Raw genomic sequence first — 20,992 nt, 5'->3', positions numbered from 1 at the left:
CAGAAATATTAATTGTGGTGCTGTGGGCAAAATCCTCTTTACACAGCTTCCCTAAACCCCCTGTGTTCCATTTATTTAGTCAAACTTCCAGTTTGCAATCCTGTTTATGCTATGGTGCCACTTTGCATTGTGTATTCACTCAAAGGCTGTGAGCATTACACTTTGCATCTCTAATATAATGAGTGCCCAGTCATGGCCACAGAGAGATGCTGTCAATACAATTTCACTTCTGACTTGCGCACACTTGCTGAAGGAGGAATTTGTACGGGAGCACTAAGGCCAAACCTAGCACAGGCTTGGATGTAGCTGTTTAGATTTCCGTTTACAGCGTGACAGTCTTAGCACAAAAGACAGAAGTAAAGAAAGGTGGTTTGCCTTCAGTTCGATGCCACAGCAGCAAGGATTCAATTTGTTAACCCAGGGAGAGCAATGTAGCCCCTCCTTCAGCCCAGATGCAGAATAGTGGGTGGTGCTGCCAGTGCCATTGTCAGTGGAAGCATAAAGGGGAAAAAGGCTCCTAACTGATCACATTCAACTGCAGAGCTCTCAGCCTCTGGTTTCTGTGACCCTGATGAGAACCACATGCACAGGCACTATCAAAGCCAGGTTTGATATCACACTGCTCTTTAGTGTAGCACCCAGCATCTGGGGGGAACAGTGTAACTGAAAGCGAGCAGGTAATTTTGCAGGAAATCTTTATCCTTGGTGATCCAGATATTCCTTGCCTCGTACACTACATATGGGATTCTTGTAGGATCATGGACAGAGTTTGAGGCAAGACTGTTCTGCAAATCATGTGAAATACAAGCAAGTCTGAAATTTGTCAGAGCTTTTAGACTCTAAAAGGAGACTTCCTCCTTTTTCAGCCTTCAGTTTGCTATTAACTCTGAATATAAAGAACAGATTATTCTTAATTGGTGGGATTAGTTAAAGTCAGTGAAAATTCAGTTAACTATTATCAGTCAAGTCAGGGATTACTGGATTGATTGCTCACATTGGAGTTTCAGAAAGAGAGCCCATGACCAAGTGTCAGTTCTGCTGTGGGGTTGCAGAGGTGGGGCAGGAAGGGTTAGCAGTGGTACAGGCACATGCTGCACAGCTACAGCAGCACAAAAAGGATCAACCTGAATTATGGATCAGCCAGATCAACTACTGACTTCACAATTGCAGTACAAAGGAAAGCTGTTGAGTAAATCACGTGCAAAGGTGTGGAAAGCAAGAGAAGCCTGTGATATAAAACCCCAGGGCAACATCTGTACATGTCCAACCCACTTGTGAGCATGGCAAAGCTATTTAGTGCCACTCTGTGCTGTCTCAAAGGCATGACAGCAGCTGCAAAGCGTCACCATCATGGGTTACTTTTAGCAGCTTTCCCCTTCCTTCCCACTATCTTATTGTCACAGCACTGTCAGTGACAGTTTTGTCTTTGGGGGCATTAGGTCTGAACAAGAGAGAGATATAAATGTCAAGCAAGACTTGATTTATGTGTTCTTCTCAACTGATTGTTTAAGAAACTCAAATTAAAAATTCACACAAGCTCAGCTTCTCTGCTGCCCCAGAGAATTTTAGTCAGAGCTTTTGCAAGATTGTCTATTGTCTTGAAAGGACTTTGGATCAGGCCCAAACCAGCCATAGCAGGGCTCTGTACAATAATTTATAAAGTTAATCACAGAGCATGCATGCAAGAAAGGTGAGTGACGAAGTCCCACCCCAAAGTCCTGTTCTTAGCAGCCTCTGAGAGTCCAAGGGTTATGCATCACTTTAAACTGCTTCTCCAAGGGTGAGAATCATTAAACATAGAAAAGAGAGAGCAGCATGCTGTTTTGACATAATCCTTTCAGCAGCTGCCTGCTCTGCAAATGCTGTTGAATCTCAGGGATGTTACTGGTAGTTGCCAAAATTATGACTGCAAGAGAGGCAAGGAGTGGAGGCACAAATTAAAACACTTGGGAATCATTCTGTCTCAGGTTTGTAATAGTCTGCATTCATTTTCACTTGGAGGTGTTTTATTGAAACCCTCTCTCTTCCCTTCCTCCCCCAGTAATTACCCTGTTGTAAATCCACAGTGTGTGAAAGTGCTTCAATTTGAAACCCATGCTATACCAAATTGTTCACATCCATGCCAGTCATTCTCTGCTACATGAAGCCTGGAAAAAGCATTGCTTTCATATTTTTTATCAGAAAAAAACCCGAGGGCTGTTGTTTTCTTGGAATGTTCTGAGTGAGCATATGTACTCCATAAAACCGCTTCTGGTGTGTCAGTTCATTTTCTGGAGTGTCAGTGAATCTTGAAGAGTGGTCTCTTAATGATATCTCAAAGCTTTAGTTAGATTTTAGAAAATCAGAGGAGCAGCTTGTGCTGACTTCCAAATGCAATTGTCAAGACACCACATTAATGTGACCCTCTCCACTCCCCTAATCACCCTGCCATAGTCTGTTTTGCAGTGCAATTGCAGGAGGCGGCTTTCCATCAGCATTACAAAATGCCTTCAGTTTCCCCTCCAATCCAAATAACGATTCTGTTTACTGATTTCCCACTGGGATTTAAAAGGGAGTTTGTAGAGCCAGGCAACTTCTATATGCCCTTCCTCACTACTTATTCAGAAGGGTTCTGTGGTTAATATATGTATGTGTGCTGAGCTGATGCCTTCATTGTCTCAACTCCATAGCCAGGGGCAAAACTCAGAGATACTGGTGTCAGCTGCAGCCTTTAGTTGTCTTCAGACTAAACCCTGAGAGAGGGGAAGAAAGGCAGAACTATGAGGGGTGAGCTTGTCTCCATCTTCATGGGCCAGGTAAGGACAGCAGGTGCAATTGTATTAACTCATTCACTTCCCTATGGAATTGCTATCACCGTATGCACCAAGGGTACAGTGATCTGAAAATGCAAAGGGAAGAATTTCTGCCTTATTAACCTCACTTTTATGCAATCAGGAGGGGATCCAGCTGTGTATTAGGCTTGTATTCAGTCTGCACAAGGCAAACCAATAGATTTTTAAAAACAGTAGATTTTTGCATAAAGCAGCTAATTGCTGGGTGTTGGTTGCAGTGAGCTGAACTCACCTGGAGCAGTCTTCTAGTCAAAAATCTCTGCATCCAGTCTCCTGGGTCACCTGCTTCTCCCTGCAGGTCTTCTTTAACTTGCTGCTTATCTTCCTTGCCATGTTGTGTTGCTTTATCAAACCTGGGGAAGGGGAGAGAGACAGTGGGTTACACAGAGAGGCAATTCACAGGGTACAAGAAGCACAAAGTAGAAATAAAAAATAAGAAACCCCCAGATCACACAGGTGTGAGAGACATAATAATGCATAATATCAGTCATAGCTCTCATTGTTTTCATATCCATGAGATCATTAAGACATTTCTAAGTCCCTTGAGTCCATGACATGCAAGCCCGAGATATAATAAGCAGGGATGAATTAACAGCACTATACGTTGATGAACAAAATGAAGTAAAGTGCTTTTATTGTACAAGGGGAAATGCTTTGCGTTAAACAGTGTTATCAATTCAAATTATGGCTCACACTCACACTGCATAAATGATAATGAGACTCTGTCTCAGGCTGAGTGAGAATGCTGAAGGGAGCAAAGACGCCCACATGCTGCTGCATCCAAATAGTGCTTATTGTTCAACAGGGACAGTGGGATTTGTCTTCATAACAAACCGTTCTCCTCTGATAGATACCTGGCTTGGCAGAAGGGCATCCTAGTGCACTTCACACACAGCACTGAGCCAGCAATATGGCTATTCAGTCTCTGTATCTTTCCCCCCATCACAAGTGTCACATATTTTTGTCATTTACCTTGAAATTCAGTCACTCCTTGACATTACTGGAACCACTAGCATTGATCTTATTTGATACCACTACATCTGTAGACAGAGGCAGGACTTCCTTGCAAGACACAGTAATGTATTCATGCAGGACACAATAATGGAAGTGAAGTCACAGCTCACATGTCATGTGGCAACAGATGAGTTATATTTCAATCTTTCTTTTGAAAGTGACACATTCAGAGATTCCTGAGGGGACTTCACAGCCTTTTTGGTTTTTTTACTGTTGTTTTGAGCTATGCAGCCAGTCAGTTTTATCCTGATGCTTCCTAGCATTTTCTAGGTAATTTCATTTTGGCATTTAATGCTTTGCCTCGGGAAATCTTGAAGTGTGCTGCACACAAGCAGTCAATAGCACTCAGGACACGGTCAAGGACAGGCTGGATAGCACTACATTTGTGGCTTGTTTGAGAATGTCTGACAGTAGGTTCAGCACTGCACAATTCTCACTGCTTGAACTGAAAATGGGACTGAAGGGTGACTCATGCATTTCCACATCCAACTTCTGCAATGAACCTCCGACCCAGCTAATTTCTCAAGAGGCCTCATCTTTTCTGTAAGAAGGAATAATGACAAGAAAGGATCTAGTAAGACATTGCAGCCTTACACTGCAGACAGCACACATTAGGCAAGGATGGCAGGGTTTGAGAAGTGTCATCATGATGTCTGGGTTCTGTTCTTTCCCTTGCCAGGTTTGGGGAGAAGGCTGCTGGTATGAACTCGACAGGAAATGGTAAGTTATAGCTGAACTGTGTGGGGTTGAATTGGTCACTTACCAACTTCTCTAGCTCTAAAATGAAACCAGCTTTCTTTCGGAATGAGAAATGAAGAACTTGTTATTTGTACCAGGTTTTTAGGCAAAGGGTTCAGTCATCTAGTTCTAGGGAAAAATCTAGGGCCAAAGGAAGCAACTCAACTACCTGCCAGCCATCCTAGCTACCTGACCCAACCCCTAAGACTGACCTTAACATGACTTAGCTTTTGGGTGACATAGCTGAGCACAGTTAGCATCTTAAAATAACCTTTTTATTGGTGTCTATCAACAGTTTCTTTGTCACTCCTCATTTTTTGGTCACACTGCTGAGAGATATATGCACAGAAACTCTCTTCCTGCAGAAAGCTGCGAAGTTCTTTGCACGCATTAGCTTTCCTGGACACTGATTACAAAGTATAATGTCCAACCTTGTCTCACTACATTGAATGTGCAAGCAGCAGGAAGAGTTTGGCTGGGTGTTTGGAGCCAACAAACTGATCTGCACACACTTTGGCTGGGTGTTTGCAGCCAAGAAATTGATCTGTGCATATGTTTAACTTAGTGGTGGCTTTGGAAACAAAATCACAGAATTGTTAGGGTTGGAAGGGGCCTCGGGAGATAATCTAGTCCAACTCCCTGCCACCTCCTCCCCCTGCCCAGGCAGGGTCACCTGGAGCAGGAGACACAGGAATGTGTCCAGTTGGGTTTGGAATGTCTCCAGAGAGACTCCACGCCCTTCTCGGGCGGCCTGTCCCACCTTCAACGTAAAGAAGTTCTTTCTCACGTTGAGCTGGGACTTCTGGTGTTTTGGTTAACCCCCATTGTTCTGTGACTGGGTACCACTGAGAAGAGTCTGCCACCATCCTCGCGGGGCCCGCCTTCGAAGCACCAACGAGATCAGAAGCCGTGCGGTTCACATCAGGTAGGCAGAGCACCCGGACTGCCTTCTCTAGACTGCTGGAACACGCCTGAGCAGCCAACACTCGGTGAACTCCAACAAGGGCTCCCCAGTCGCCCCAGAACCGTGGGGCACCGCGCCGGGCAGGGCAGGGCAGGGCAGGGCCGGGCGGGGCCGGGCAGGGTCGGGCCCAGGGGCGGTGTCCCGGCTCCCCCCGCCCCTGCCGGCCCCGAGCCCGGCCCTGCCCCACGTGAGCTGCGGTCCCGGGGCTGCTGCAATGGAGCTGCCGGCCGTCAGCCTCAAGGTAGGAGCTTCCCCTGCCCGCGGGGCTCGGGAGCGGGGCCGGGGCAGCGGGAGGGCGGCCGGGGGCGGCCGGGGTGGGCTGAGCTGAGCCGCGGGCGCTCGCATCGGCCCTCCCTCTGTCTCTCCTCTCGCTTGTTCTCCAGCCGTATGCCCGGTCCAGATCCTGGCTGAGGCCCTGCTCCGAGCTGCGGAGCCCTCTGAGGAGGAAATACTGAAGTTCCTACATTTTTTTTTTTCTTTTTGTTTTAATCACATGGGCAAAGGCTGCAGAAGTTCTGAACGCCATGAAGCCGAGCCTGGGGAGGGTTAGATTGGATATGAGGAAAATGTTTTCCCCAGAGGCTGATCAGGCACTGAACAGGCTCCCAGGGCAGTGGTCACAGCACTAAGCCTATCTGAGTTCAAGGAGTGTTTGGACAACGTTCTCAAGCACAGGGTGGAATTCTTGGGGTGTCTTGTGCAGGGCCAGGAGTTGCTGATCCTCATGAGTCACTTCCAACTCACTTTATTCTATGATTCTTGGTTAAACCGACCAGGTGATGACTCTAAAGTTTGTTCTTACTTCGGGGATATTGCTAAAGTGGCAAAGGGCTGGGCAGAGACAACAGCTGGCTATTAACTAGTGTCCATGGGGGTTTCCAGCTCAGCTGACCAGAGCTAAGCCAAGATAAACACTGCACAAGATCCTGAGGAGACAAAGTTTTTGCTTGTCAGGCAAAGTATCTTAGAAAAATAAGCCGACTTACTTGGGGGTTATCATCTGATAGATAACTGCAATTGTTTCTCTGCTGGGAAGGGCAGGCTCCACTTGAGGGCACTTTGGAAATTTCAGTGAATGTCTCATAACCAGAGAAAGGAGATACAAGAGACTTTGTGCGTTCCCAAGACCTAACCAGTTATGTTACCTTTTTCACTTCTGGAAGAAGCACTTCCTTGCTGACAAGCCAATGGATGTTTAAATCACACTTTGTTTGCTTTTGATGCTGATGTTTGATCCTGATGTCTTCTGTACTACCACACATGTGACATTTTCCTCTCTATTTTTTTAGTCTTTCACACTTCCAGAGTCCTGAGATTTCTAGGTGTATGTGTCCTTTCCCAGCTTCACTACTTTGTGATTTCATTTAATACAGCATGGTTCAGGTGCTTTCTTTGGTTAAAGCTTTGCCCAGAGAGTGAAAACTTCATGGATCACATCAGGGGTTTTTTTTGCTGGTGATTTGTGAAGCTGTGAGCAGTGGCCTTGGACCAGGCTGCCTATGGGTTGGATGGGAGAGTGGTATTATCTCAGCTACCATTATTAATTCAGCTTTGTACAGGACAGCTTTCATGTGGCTGTATTAAATAAAGATTGGTGTTCATGTTATGATGAATACCCCTCTTACTAGTTCACCAAGAAAAGCAGCTTCCCTTGTTAGAAGCAAGTAAGCAAATGGATTTTTCAAGGCCTTGCATGTGGATTATATTACATTCTGGAAACTAGCTGATACTTTGCTCTGACAAGTTTGGACTATTGTGTGATTCCCAGGGCACTAAGAAGATTAAAAGATCTTGCCTTCTGCTTTGTTTTTTAACTTGGTTTGATTGGGTTTTTTCCATGCTAAAACAACAGTGAAAACTAAGGACATTTAATTAAAAAGTTTGCCAACACGTAATACGTGTTCTACCCTGGGAAATGGACAACAAAACTAAAATGTTGCCTTTCTTCTTTTGTTTCAGACAACCGTTCCCCAATCTCTTACTAGATAAGCATGAGTTTGTCCTGGGAAAACTGTTTTCAGCATTAAAGAAATTCCTTGTTGTCGAGTCTGCCAGTTCTGCTCTGAGCTGCAAAGACAGGAATAGGGAGTTAAGAGCTGTGCCTACACTTCATACTGTCCCTGAGTTAGGGCCTGACTCCCTGGAAAATATCACAAAGGTGGGGAAGATTCTTACTCAGAAGGGGCCTGGAACACACACTGCTACTATTCATTGGCATGATCTGCTTACTGGTTCTGTGAGATTATAAAGATGAGCCTTGTGATAGAAGTAGTTCCAAGAAAGCTGCATGACTGAGCTGTGTTTGTGCCAGAATGTAGCAGTGTCTTAGCCTCGGGGTGTCTCTTAAAGCTACTTGCAGAGCTATAAAATTAATGTAGCAGGCTTTGCCTTGGGGTGGGTGGGGAGCATTCTCACTGAACAGGATCTACTGGCTTGGTTCTGACAGCCATGCTCAGCAAAACACGGGGGAAGCAGCACAGCCATACTTCTGCCATGACAGCTTGACACCTATGATTATTGAAATAATCATGCAGAGCCTTGAAATACAACATTTGACTTTGATCAAGCCTAGACAATGCCCTACAATCCATGTGCCTGGAAACACACATTTTGTGCTTAGGCATTTTTAAATGCTAAGTCACAGAATCAAGGAATAATGGAGATGTCTGTATGTCATGTGATTAAGCCTTCTGATCAAAGCGAGGCAAACTGCAAAGTTAGATCAAATAGCTCAACTCAAAAATCAGCTGAGTTTTAAAATAAGAACAGAGCCATGACAGCCCCATTGGATAGCCTGTCCCACTGCTTAAGCACTCTCATTATTATCACTCTGTTATAATAATGAGGAGCATCCTCACAGGCAGCCACTCAGATTTATATTTTGGTTTTGTGTGTTCTCAGGTGAATGTCACTCACAGAGTAGGTGAGCTCACTCTAAAATTTAAAAAAAAAAAAAAAAGTAAAATAGGAATTTAGATAAAACAAGAAGATAATTGTAATTTTGAACTGTTTCATTTTTAACTTGGTCAAAATTCAACCTTGTGCTAAGTTCTGTGCTGAAGCATGTTTAAAGGAGTTCCTATTCCAAAGAGTTTCCCATCTAATGAGACCCTGGCAGACCTAGGCTCTTTTTATGCCTGGCAATTAGTTCCATCACATGCTGGGATTTGCAAAGGAGGTAGGAATTCTCCTTAGCTCTCCCCAGTTTCCAAAGGGATGCTTTTAATTACATGGCCATCCTTTTTCCCCGAAGAGATGGGGACAAAGGACCCACCTTTATTTTTTGTTCTCACCACTAGTTCAAGTCTTAGGAGTTATTTTCTCAAAAGAAGAAATGTATGTCTGTCTTAGCTACACACTTACGTCCTTGGACAGATGGAAAAATGTTAAATTCTTCTGCTGTCTTATCAGGAGACTAGCTGCAAATTAACTAACCTCACACAGTCACTGTAGTTTTTCGTTAACACTATATTTTCTATGTTAAAGCATACCAACACCACCAGCCAATTCCATAGTGTGCTGAAAAACTGTCAGGTAAATTGGATTAATAATTAAAAAGGGAATATCTTGGTTTTATTTCAGCAGTCACTCATAGAATCAGCCCCAGTTTACCTGAATTTATGCTGATGACTAAACATACTTCATAATGTAGTAACTGCAGTATTGATCTAGACAGCTTTAAAAAAAACCCACCCTGCCTAATTATGTTAACTGGTGAGCCTTGAGGGTTCTTGTGGGGATGTAATGTGCAATTAAATAGTACCTAATTAAGAATTTTCCTGATGTTGTGATAGTCTCTTGAGTAAACACTATTTGCACGTCTCCATTCTTATCCAGGAGCATCTTGTATTTTACCGGTTAGCAGTTTTTCCATTGTGTCTGTGGTACAGTTTGGGAGAAGGGGAAGCGTGAGGAGTGGTGAAGCATTTTGTAAGCTTTCATGAACAATTAACAAATTAATCAATAAAAATCTGTCTAAGAGGTGTTGGAAGTTACAGCAAAGTCTAGTGAGTGCTCAGCAGCTGTGATGGGGCACTGCAGTGGAGGAAGAGCAGGAAGTCATTTCCACTGTGGTGTCCCGGCAGAGCAGTGTGAGCCACAGCGGCTGGGCCACCCCTGTGCTTTCCTGACTGTGCTCCACTTGTGTCACAGCTTCATTCTCTCCAGCAACTAGTTTCGTTTTAAGTTAGAGCATGCTTTAAGTCAAGGAATCTAGCAGGCTGTCAGTAGATCTTAATTTCTTTTTTGTGTCTTAATGCTCCTGCATACAGCTTTCCTGTGTCCACTGAGTAACTCAGGCTTTTGCTACGTACTCATTTCCCAATTTTCCTTTTTGTCCTTTGAGGGGGAGTGTTCTTCAGAGGTGTTTTGGTAATTGGGTTTGATTTTTTTAATACCAAGGCTAGCAGAAATGCCAATTTGAAGCCTTTCTCTCAGCTAGGAGAGAATGAAAGTGTGCCTGTAACCCATGGATCCTCTGATATGTCCAGGCTTCAGCCTTTTAGTGAGGCTGTTAATACCGCCTGTCTTCCATATTCTTGTTTTCACAAATGTTGAGAGAACAAATATGAGTGATCTCCCTTTGCAGGAGTCACCAGCAGACTATAGCTGTAGAAAAAGCCTGAAGTGATATATTGTTCCCATTCTGAATAAACATGTAGGGTATGTTTCCTTGGTTACAAAAATGGCAAGTGGTGGTGAAGAGAATCTTTGTATCACTTATTACAATACGATCCTTTCTTCTTGGATTTGTCCCATTAAGCACCAGGACCAGGATCATTAAGGACACGTGCAAAGTACAGGATTTGTGACAGCATTATCTCACTGCTACTCAGGGCACTGTTGGCATTTGGACCTGGTGGCTTCCCTGGGAGTGAAAAGAGCTGTGTGCCTGCCAGGGTCAGGTTCACAGAGTCCTGGAAGAAGCCTTCAGGTCTGTTAATACTGCAGTGAGGTTGGACCACTGCTCTAAACAGACTGGAAGGAGGTAAAAGAAGGATTTGGTGAGGACTGGAGTGAAATTCTGGGAGCTGCAGGCATGGCTGTCCATTGGCTTTTTGGTGATGGGATGCCAGACTGGTCCTGTATAAACAAAACAGCGTAAATCAGTTTGCCTGGCTTTCTGGAGTTCCAAAACCCATTTAGAAAAGGCCAAGTGGTCCCTGAATCAGCTGTCAACAGAGATGACAAGAATGAATGACTACAGTGTAGCACCACAGGAAATACTCAGCAACAGATACAGAGAAAAATAGCTTTGTCTTCACTGTCCCAATTGCCTCACCATCTTTCTGCACTAGTTCATGGGTCCAGGCCACTCTTCCACCCATCCCCTGGGGTCAAGATGGTGCTGTTTCATGTTGATCCTCCCAGAGTTCTCCCAACATGCTGACCTGTCTTCCTGTTTTGTTTTTTTATAGGCTATCATTCTGGTACATTGGCTGCTCACAGTGTGGTGAGTGTTCAGTGTCTGGCCTGGGGGAGAAGAGGGTATTCCTTCAAACTAGGGATGGGAGATGGGATGTTCCCTGGGAATCAGCACTCCCTGTTTGTGCCTGTGTGCAAGAAGATCCTAAATCTAAGAGTGAGGTGTTTCTAAGGGAACAGGGACAAAACCAAACTGTTGCAGGCTTATTGTGAATGTGATCTGGTTTTGGTGGTTTTTTTTGGTCTCATTTGGCAGGGGATGCATGAATTACATGTTGCCAGTCTCCTATGCCTGGGGGAATTTCAGTGTCCTTGCAGTGGGGATCTGGGCCATTGTGCAGCGAGATTCCCTTGATGCCATAACGATGGTGAGTGTAAGAGTGTTGGTCTCCCCCAGGCTGCTCAGGAAGAGGGTGGAGGGCAAAGTCTTTGGGCTAGAGATGATTTTCAGCTGTTCCCAACACAACAGTTCCCTGTTTGGGTGGGTTTAGGTTTTTTTTAAGAGAGCATATAAATCTATGAGCTCTGTAAACCATGGTGAGAAGCATTCACATCAATTATTTTTCTTCTCAGAGATGAGACATGCTTGATTCTTCCTTTTTTTACCTGCTGCTGTGATTTGTAATGCCAGATGAGGACTCAAATATGCTTGAGTTGGAGGGGCTTCGTAAAACCCTTTTTTGAATGTTGAGTAGATTGGCAAACCAAAATAAACAATTGTAGAATATATTATGAGAAGATATCTGACAGGAAAAGGCACAAAATACAAGATCATTCATCTAGGAGTATCTGTCTGCCTGGGGCAGTACCAAGAGGGCTATGTGATACTGGGGTGAAGGATGATTGTGCAACACAGATCTCACAGGAAACAGAGGCTGACTGTTACTGTCAGTGGTTAAACCCTTGTTCTGTTCATGTCCCATTCTCTGTCCTTGTTTCCAGTTCTTGACTGGGCTGCTGCTCACAGTCCTCACAGACATCATTCACATCTCTATCTTCTACCCTTCACACGACTTCCTCAGTGATGCGAAGCGTTTCAGTATAGGCATGGCCATCTTCAGCCTCCTCCTCAAACCTGTGTCCTGCTATTTGGTGTACCGAATGTATCGGGAGCGTGGAGGAGAGTACACCTTTAACATAGGTAGGATACTTTTTCTGCTTCCATGTCAGAGTGGGCCACGTCCCCAGGACTGCGTTGCACTTTGGACCCCCGAGCCTGAGCTCTGTGCAAGTGGATTCTGCTCTCCTTTCCAGGCAGACAGGGTGCTTGCTCTGTCTTGCTCGTGTTTGTTCTCCCATTTTGTCATTCTGGTGTGTCTTTGGCCTTACATTTATATTCTTTCTCTCTCCCCTTTCAGACCTGAAGTTTTTGACAGCAATTTTGCCCTCAATGGTGCTGAGAGGCTTTTCCTCTCTTCCTCCTCCTGCATTTGTGTGTGCTTGTTGGAAATTTTTGTGTGTCCTTTCTTTGTCAACCCTTTTTTTCCTTCTGGGGGAGAGTAGAGGCAGTATTTCCTCTGGCTGGATTATGAACAACAGGGAAATAAAGCTGGATTTCTAACTCCATGCTTTCTGTGGGCCTCACATGTCCTATTTACCTTGATTGCTTTGGTCTTTGTTCCTCACTTGGAAAATGGGACTAATGTTTACCTGATGGGAGTTAGCTTGCAGACATTTAATTTTCCCCCTGGTTTTATTTGATAATGATAATGTGGAAAATTTGCCAGAAAGGATGGGCTGTGGCCAGATGATCTAGGTCTTGGTGAGCTTTGCAAGCATTCCTGGTACTAGTTCATGCCTGGGCAGCTGCCAGGGATTGCTTGTTTTCCAGGGATTGTTGCTTGAATTCATGCTGGCAAAACCTGCAGCCTGTCACAGTTCTGTTTGTCATCCTAAGAAGGCTGTGCAGGGCAAAAGATGGTATACCTGCATTACAGCGTCTGGAAACTGTCTCTTATTCTGTTTTGGTGGTAGCAAAGATCACACTCCTGTGAAAAGAGGAGTTACACTCCTGTGTAAACCTGCAGAGGAGGGGAAACCATGGCTTAGGGCACTGTGTGCTATTTGCTCCTCTCTGCTAGTGGAGTGTGGATGTTGTCCCTGCCAGCTACTTGTGAAAATCCGGATGGATAGGTTGGATAGGTCTTGTCTAGGTCAGGAGGCATGTAAGTCTCATGCAGTGCCTTTTTTGTGTCAGTTTTTATTAGCTGCTCACTGTGTTTGTCATTGGGATTCAACATGTGTATCCCATAGAAAGTGTAGGTTGGACTCCTCATCAGTCAAAGAGTTCATCTCATTGCTTGGAATTTGGCAGCACTTCATTTCAACCACATGATACCAAATCTCTCAGGCACATTTGGGAATTCAAACATTTGTCATTTCATATCCTCTCCTGAACTGTCTTTCTTACAAGATTTTCAGTACTGTGTGTTTTTTGTGCCGAATGTGCTTGACAAATTTCCTCTCGTTTTCCTGCTATCTGGCTTTTTCTTTTGAACCCAGCAATGCTGAAATTTTCTGGCCTTTTCTGTCTTGTTTTCCTTCTACATGAAGTCTCTCTTTGTTGCTTGGGAGCATCTTTGCTGCTTAGAACAAATCCCTCATAGTCTGTGATTCAGGTTGCTTTCTCCCCATGGCAAATGCCTGGCCCATAGAGAAAGAGCTGTCCATGCACATTCTCTGCCTCCACTTTCCTTGCTCATCCCCTGGACAGTAACATGATTTTGCACAGACAGATTGTTCATAGTGCAGTTTAAGAGCACTGTTGGATTCAAATTTTGTGCTGCACTTGCGGCATTGCTGCATTGTTGGGAAGAGTGGTTCATGGATGTATCATGCCTTTAAATCTATGCTGTTAGCTAGCCACAGTTCCTGCAGCTTCTGGCTCTGTTCATTTTTTCATGACCTCTCATACACTTTATCTTGCTGAAATACGCTGTTACATGAGCCTGTTGTGCTGCTATGGGGTATTGTGGGTCTTGCTTTCCACACAGCCACGTGGCTACTAAGAGAGCAGTTCTCAAGGAAAGAATAGGCATGGAAGGATGACTTTTCTTACCTCCTGCCTGTTTAGTGAGGATCACAGACCACAGGTGCTGGGAGCTGGTAAAATGTGTGCTCCTGAGCTGTTGGTTTCTTCTAGAGCATTCCGTTCTTGTGCTTTTGCCTTTGTGCCAAGCTTGTTCTCTTCCATCTCCATTCAGGTGCCACGAGCGCAGGCCAGGACCGCAGCAGCTACGAGCCCATTGACCAGCCCGACGTGCCTCCACAGTGGCCTTCCTCGAGCAAGGCAGCCCAGCCACCCTACTGAGGCACCTGCACTGAGCACAGACACTGCCCTGGCCCAGCTGAGCCTTCCACTCTGCCCGTGGAGCAGCACCTGATACTGGGCAAACAAGAGAAGATCTTGATATTTCTTTTGCCTGCCTAAAGGTTAGGCAGATGGGTTCTGCAGTAAGTCCAGGAGATCTTGGAGGTGTCATGTTAAGCACTGTGACTCACTGTAATCCCAGTCTCTCCTTTCCTCCCTCCTCTGTACATGTGACTGAATGCACCTTCTACAGTCTTCCAGTCATTCATTGTGCTTCCTCTTTGTTATAAGAGAACCACTCAAAGTACTCCTGGACAAGCAATTTAAAAGGCTTATGGACTGCCCTAAAACAATACAGTGTAGTCTGATTTTATGCAGATATATTTCCAGGAAACATCTGGGAGTCCTCAAGAGCTGTTTTTGATGGCATTATTTAACTTCTTGTGCTCCCAGTATCTGGTATTGGGTTTTATTAACTGATGCTTTTATGCAAGTTGAATGTCCTTCAGGATACTTAAAATGACTGTTGAATGTAGATTATAGATCCTTTGTGCTTTGGAATATTCAACTGCTTGTCTTAACAGAACTTGAAATGTTACATTTTTCTAAGAAAACTATAAAATGAACATAGTTTTTCTGTGTTAGAAAAAGTTACACTGGTCACTTATGTCTCATTTGAAAATGTAGCTTTTCCTCAGGGCTTGGGACTGTATCCAGGCAGTCTGGGAGGGTCATTATGGGGGAAGGTCTACAGGCCTCTGGTGGCTTTTAGTCTAAGCTTTACTCTGAGAAGTAGAAGATACTGCTTATAATTGTGTGGGTGGGAAGATGGGCTAGTAAAATGGGGATTGAGGAAAGATGGACTTCTTTACACTGTAGAGGTGAGTTTCATTGGGTGTGACAAACTATAGCCTCTGTTGTTATGCATGATAAATCCATCCTGCTGTGGCTTTCAGGTAAGAGTCTAAAAAAAAGAAAACCAAACAAACAAAACCCCAGAAGCAAACAAACAAACAAATTTCAACAGGATTCATTGACAGAAGAAAATGAGCATGTTAGCTTTGGCAGAATTCCAGTACTAGGAAGACAGGTATTTTCCTGAAGCAAGTTCATTTTCAAAGTTTCTACCTGTTATTTTACAACTGCATTTCTCTTGACAAGACCTGCTGCTGTGTTGATTCTTCAGTAACCAAGACCCCTGTTGACTTTGCCCTAATCTCCAGAAGCATGCCATTTGTATTTTTAAAACCAAGCAATTTTCTCCCAACTTTGATCACTTCAAACGTAAGCTTCCTCTACCCTGCTGCACCAGCACTAGAGTGACCTCTTGGTGTACCTGAGCCAAGTACATGGTAAATGCCATAGAAGTGTTGTGCATTCTCTTTATAGGCTTTACGTATAATGGGGCACAAGAATAGGAATTGGTCTGTTCTTGTGATTAGATGGCAAAGAAGGAAAGAGTAGGCAGAAATTGCTGGGGCTTGTGGAGTTCCAGAGCCTTTATGTGAATGGGGTTTTTCAGCTCTTCAGAACTGTACAGTGACAGCACAGATCCCTGAATAAGAAATTTAAATGCTCAGGGTTTTTTTTTACGTAGACCCATGGACTGTTGTGGACCACAGACTGAAAATCACTGCTTTTAATGCTGTGGGGTTTGGGTGTTGGCACAGTCAGTTATATCTAGGGAGGCCTTGTCAGATGATATACATTGGAAATACCCATCTAGCTGACCTGCCATGCATTTTTCTGTGGAAAATTTGGTACATTTGGGAGCTCTGGGAAGCAGAGCAAGGCACAAGTAACACTCATCTTATGGTGCCTCAAGGATACCTGTTTTGGGCAGTAAATCGGAGGTGATGCTAAAAACCCACCCGTCTCCTGGCTGAGGAGGAAGAGAGTGTTTGTACCTGGTTCAGGAGGGCGCGAGGGGATTCACGGAGCTGCTGTGCCGGAGCATGGCCTCGCTGGCTTCACGGTGGGGCTCTTGTGGGGTCTCAGCGAGATCTCCTCATCGAGAGAGGTGCGATGCTCCACTCAGCTGGTTTTGCCTTGTTTTTTAAAATCCTGCTGTGCCCGGGGTTTTGGTGGTGAGCAGGGCTCCCCGGGGTTACGCTCAGCCCGGCCAGGGCAGGTGTCTCCCTCAGCGCTGTCGGCTTCGGGTTCGCTGCGGGGGAGGAGGGGGAAGAGGAAGACGTGGCGCCTTGTCCTCAGGCATTGCCTGCGACAAGCACGGCTCCCGCCCGGGATGAGCCCCCCTGTCCCCGGCCGGGCCCCGGCTTTAATTAGCCATGGCCCAGAGCGGCTTTCCCTGGCCATCTGTAGCCCCAGTCACCGACCTAATCGCGGGGATAAGCTGCTTATGGAGCCCCAGCTGGAGCAGGCGCGGGGTGCGGGCGCTGAGGGGCCGAGGGTTTTTGGCGCTGAGGGGCTGAGGGTGGTTGGCACTGAGGGGACCGAGGGTGGATGGCACCGAGGGGCCGAGTGTTTTTGGCGCTGAGGGGGCCGAGGGTGGCTGGTGTTGAGGGGCCGAGGGTGGCTGGGGCTGAGGGGCCGAGGGTGGCTGGGGCTGAGGGGCCGAGGGTGGCCGTCGCCGCGAAGGAAGTGCCGGCTCAGAGTCAACGCGTGGTCAGTCCCCGGCGCCCAGCAGTGCAGCCGGTGCCTCTCGGAGCGGGTAAGTGGAGCCGTCGGGGTTGCGGAGCGAAGCCCGGGCCGTGGGCGAGGAGGTTCTCGCTCTCACTACAGCCCGCAGGGACGCTGGCGGGTGCTTGGCTGGCAGCCCTGGGGAGGGAAGAGCACCTGTGCTAGCTGTTGGTCTCACAGGCGTCATGCGATGGCAGCCATGCGGTTGGTTTGGTTTGTAACGCTGAACAGTGTTTGGGAAAAACCTGCTTTCTAAGGCAGCTGAAGTGTGATCCCAGAGTAATCACTGGCCTCTGCTTGGAATATGCGATGGATCAGCCTTGGCCTGCAGGGATGGGAAAATAAGCACTGTGTGTGCAGCGCAAAGGTGTTTATTATGGGTCTGGCGTTGTTACCGTATTGCTGAAATGGCATTTGCTTGGGAGAGCTTGATTTACTTTTCATGACCTGTGCTATTTATTTCCTTTCTCTTGTAACAACAGAAATAACTTGATCATCCTAATTTTTATTTGCTTAATTGAATTTGTTTCAGGTATTAAGACATTAGTGTGTTGCTGCAGAGTGTGTATATCGTAAGCATGCATTAAATGTTTTAGTTGGAATCATAAAAGTTAATATAAAATCCATTGGTCATGGATTTTGCAGTTCATAAAATGTGCAGTTTGCCTTGACTATCTCTTTTGGCCTCAGAAGGAGTTCTAAAAAATATCTTCGTAAAATCTTGTTGTGAGTGAGATTAACCCTACTGCTTAAAAGTTGTTATGCTAAAGTCCTGAATGGCAATTTCTGAAGGCAAACAAACATGATTTTGATAGGATGCTATTTCTTCCAGATCTCAGTGAGACTGAAATTAAGAATGAGTGAGGTGAAGGACACCACCTGAAATAACCATGGTGATGTGTTGAGAACCTGATACCTGGCACAAAGAACTGAAATGGAGAGCTAAAAAAAAATCACAAGTTATCAAGAAAATAGATTATTGTCGAGAAAATAGATTATGTCCCGATTCTTGAGCATAAGGTAGTCCAGAGCCAGATTTTGGGTGCTCACAGAGCGAAACAACACTGAAAAACATGGTGGGTTTATGTCCTTTTGCGATTTAAATCCTTTGTAACACCCTTTTGTGATACATTGCTTGTTGATTGGATATTTCTGGGATGCAAGGAGTGCTTCCATGGAACACCAGTCCACTGCATTTTGTGGTTATACTTCATGCAGTGATAGGCACCCTAAGGAAGGCAGCTGTGCTTTGTCTGTTCACTCTCTAGTTGCCAACTTCAACTTGTCTGGAAAAAATAATGGGATCTTTCCGTTCATGGCACCCTCGGTGATGTATGAAAGGCAGTAACAGCAGTTCCCAGGGATAATTGCAACACGGCCTGACTGTCTCCTGCTGCTTTAGGAACTGTGTTTGCTCCCCAGATTGTGGTGATTACTGAAGGAGTTTGCATGTGAGAGGGAAAAATGAGCTGTTACAAACAGGGACAACTGAGCCTCAAATGCTCTCTTAGAAGAGAATGAAATAAACACAGCTTGGAAACAGTGCAATTTGACAGGAGGCTTTCTGGGATTAGAGTGTGTTTGAAAAAGACAATGGGCATTGATTTCGTTGCTGTCTCTTCTCAGATTGACTAGGGGTTTTTAAGATGGTAGAGATGTGTGTGTCTTTATACAAAACCATTTTCATTTTTTAAAAGTGAGGTGGGAAAGAATGGTGGTTAGAATGACAGTGATTGACAACTCGCTTTTAAAATCTGAGGGAATAAAACCACAGTCCTCTCAAATTGCACTTACCTATTAGCAGCAATTTAAGAATCCATTTTCAGCACGAGTGTTACACGTATAACCATCAGACTTAGTGGCTAGACTGCAAAGTAGGTCTTTCAGCTATGCTGTAAGTCTTCCAGATTAGGGGACAGTGTGGCTTTTATGGATATGTAAACATGGTTTCATCCTTTAGTGCGGACAAGAAGAAATAAGTCTGTGTACCTTGAACCTTTGGAGAGCTGTAGCATGATATGTGAACAAATTTTCCCTTTTAAGGCAGTTAAACAGGACTTTAAGTCAAGGCCCTACCTTTCCTACAAGCGCTGGAGAAAATATGAGTGTGGAGATCTGAGCTGGATTTCCCATCAGTGTTGAGGGTAAGCATTGTAAACCAGCTGGAACCATGTTGCTCTGACTTCTGTGAAAACATTTTTGTTAGACCTGTTGTTGGTCAGTGTCATGTAGATCTGGTGGAATGTAAAGCATCCAGTAAAAGCTGCTACACAGTTTGTCTTGCCAGCGGGATAATTCAGCCTTGCTAGCAACAAAGGCTTTCTGAGGCTGCAGGTGTATAATGCTGGAAGTCTTTGTTTTCCAGGTTTTTTGTTGAGAACTGAATCTGTCCTTTTCAGTCATTCCTGCTCTGCCAGGTACGATTGTCTGCTGAAAAACAGGAAGAGAGTAGTGTCCATAACACTTTCAGGACTGAGGCTGGTGGATCAGAGACAAGAAATTCTCAAGGAAAGTACCCAAAGGCTTTGGCAAAGTAGGCAAGATGAGATAGGAAATGCATACAGTCCTTAGCTTATATTTCTTCTTCTTTTTCTTCAGAGCAAAGAAACATTCAGAAGAACACGAATTTCAATCTGTATTTGGGCACTAGAAGTCGAGTAGACATTTCTCATCCCTGGCCTGAGGCTGCAGCATTTGGTGTAAGCCTAGAGACAGCAGCACAGGGCTAGCTGTGCACCACACCTCTGTCAGATGGGAAGAGATCCCAGTCTCAGACAAATTTCTCCTGCCCTTCTCAGCCATTCCTGGACACTGCCAGCCAGTTCTCCAATATCTGCTTGCTGCAGCAGAATAATCTGTGCTCTAGGCTGCAGCAGGACAGCTCTAACTGTGTGGTTCATAGAGTCCCCATCTTTCTGCATCGGTGCTCCCTGCTGTGAATCTCCCCCAGGGGCATTGGCACCTTGAGGCTTGTGTTTTGGAAGGGAAGAGTGAGAGTATTGACTTTCCTAAGTAACTCCATCAGGAAGCAAAGGCAGCTAGCAGCTGCTCCATACCCTCTGCTTACCATCACTATTCAGAAAGAAGGAACAAGAATTATGACTGTCTGGTGAGAAACCAATTGGATCAGCCTTCTGCAGCTTCTTGTAAGGATCCAGTGAACCCTTTACTGGTCAATGCACATTTGTCATCTCATGCTGCAGATTCCCCTCTTAGGCATGAATAAGTGGTGGGTCCTTCTCTAAGGAGCTCAAGTGGAAGTGTGAATGCTTGTCACAGTTCAGCCCTGGCCCTGTGATATCTTGATCCATCTAATTTGGAGTCTTTTCAGTCTCTTTTGCAGTCTTCATAGATTTCTGATAGCTTGTACTGTTCAGCCCAGAGGCTTAAGCAAGAAGGTGCTTTGATGGGGATATGGGGTTCCCTCCCTCTGGAGCCCAAGTCTCCTCCAGTCATTGGCCATTCATGCTTTGCTCCTGAGGATTTAAGTCCCAGTATCCTAACTACGGGAGAACAGCTAGCTACAGTAAAAACCAGTGCTGCTCAGGCAAGATTGAAATGGGGTGTCCCATTTGCTAAAGACTGGAGCCTTGATGCAGTGACAAGGTTCAGTCATGCTGAGCCTCTCTCTGTCTCTCTCAGATATGGATACATTGGCTCAAACACATGGAGAGCCAAAATTTCAGGTGGCATCCAACCACAAACCCTTGCTTCTGGAGTGGGCTCTGGCAGGCCAGTGGGTACAGAAACAGATTCCTCCTTCAATTGCTCCCCTTTCTTCAGATGCCAGTCCCTGGTAAAGCCATCTCTGGCAACTGGTAGTCTTTATGTTCACAGAAAAAATCATTCTCATGAAAAGGTAGTTAAAGGAGAACAGACATCTAATGGGGCGTCTCCATGTGTTGAGTCTTGGAAGAAAGACCTTTCAGCCAGTCTGGATCCAGAGGGTCTGCAGGTGTTACTGGAGACAGATTTGTGGGGGGCTCAGATGAATGTTGGTGTAGCCATGTGTGGGACTCCTGCAGAAGTGCATGTGAGCATTGCTTCTCATCCTGGAGGTAAAGAGTTTAG

General features: G+C 45.3%; 1 protein-coding gene across 1 annotated transcript; it reads left to right on the top strand.

The window, feature by feature from the left end:
- Positions 1-5,719: 5,719 nt before the first annotated feature.
- On the top strand, positions 5,720-14,935 carry AGTRAP (angiotensin II receptor associated protein). Its single transcript, XM_066202983.1, has 5 exons — positions 5,720-5,788; positions 10,965-10,999; positions 11,228-11,339; positions 11,914-12,112; positions 14,175-14,935. The coding sequence occupies exons 1-5, from the start codon at positions 5,762-5,764 to the stop codon at positions 14,279-14,281; spliced, it is 480 nt and encodes a 159-aa protein (XP_066059080.1). The 5' UTR covers positions 5,720-5,761; the 3' UTR covers positions 14,282-14,935.
- Positions 14,936-20,992: the final 6,057 nt, after the last annotated feature.

Source organism: Chamaea fasciata, unplaced genomic scaffold (genome assembly GCF_029207755.1).
Source record: "Chamaea fasciata isolate MVZ Bird 193981 ecotype frontalis unplaced genomic scaffold, bChaFas1.0.hap1 SCAF_23, whole genome shotgun sequence".
In the NCBI taxonomy this organism is placed as follows: Eukaryota; Metazoa; Chordata; class Aves; order Passeriformes; family Sylviidae; genus Chamaea; species Chamaea fasciata.
The sequence above is the reverse complement of the archived record's forward strand: the minus strand, read 5'-3'. Positions and strand labels throughout refer to the sequence as shown.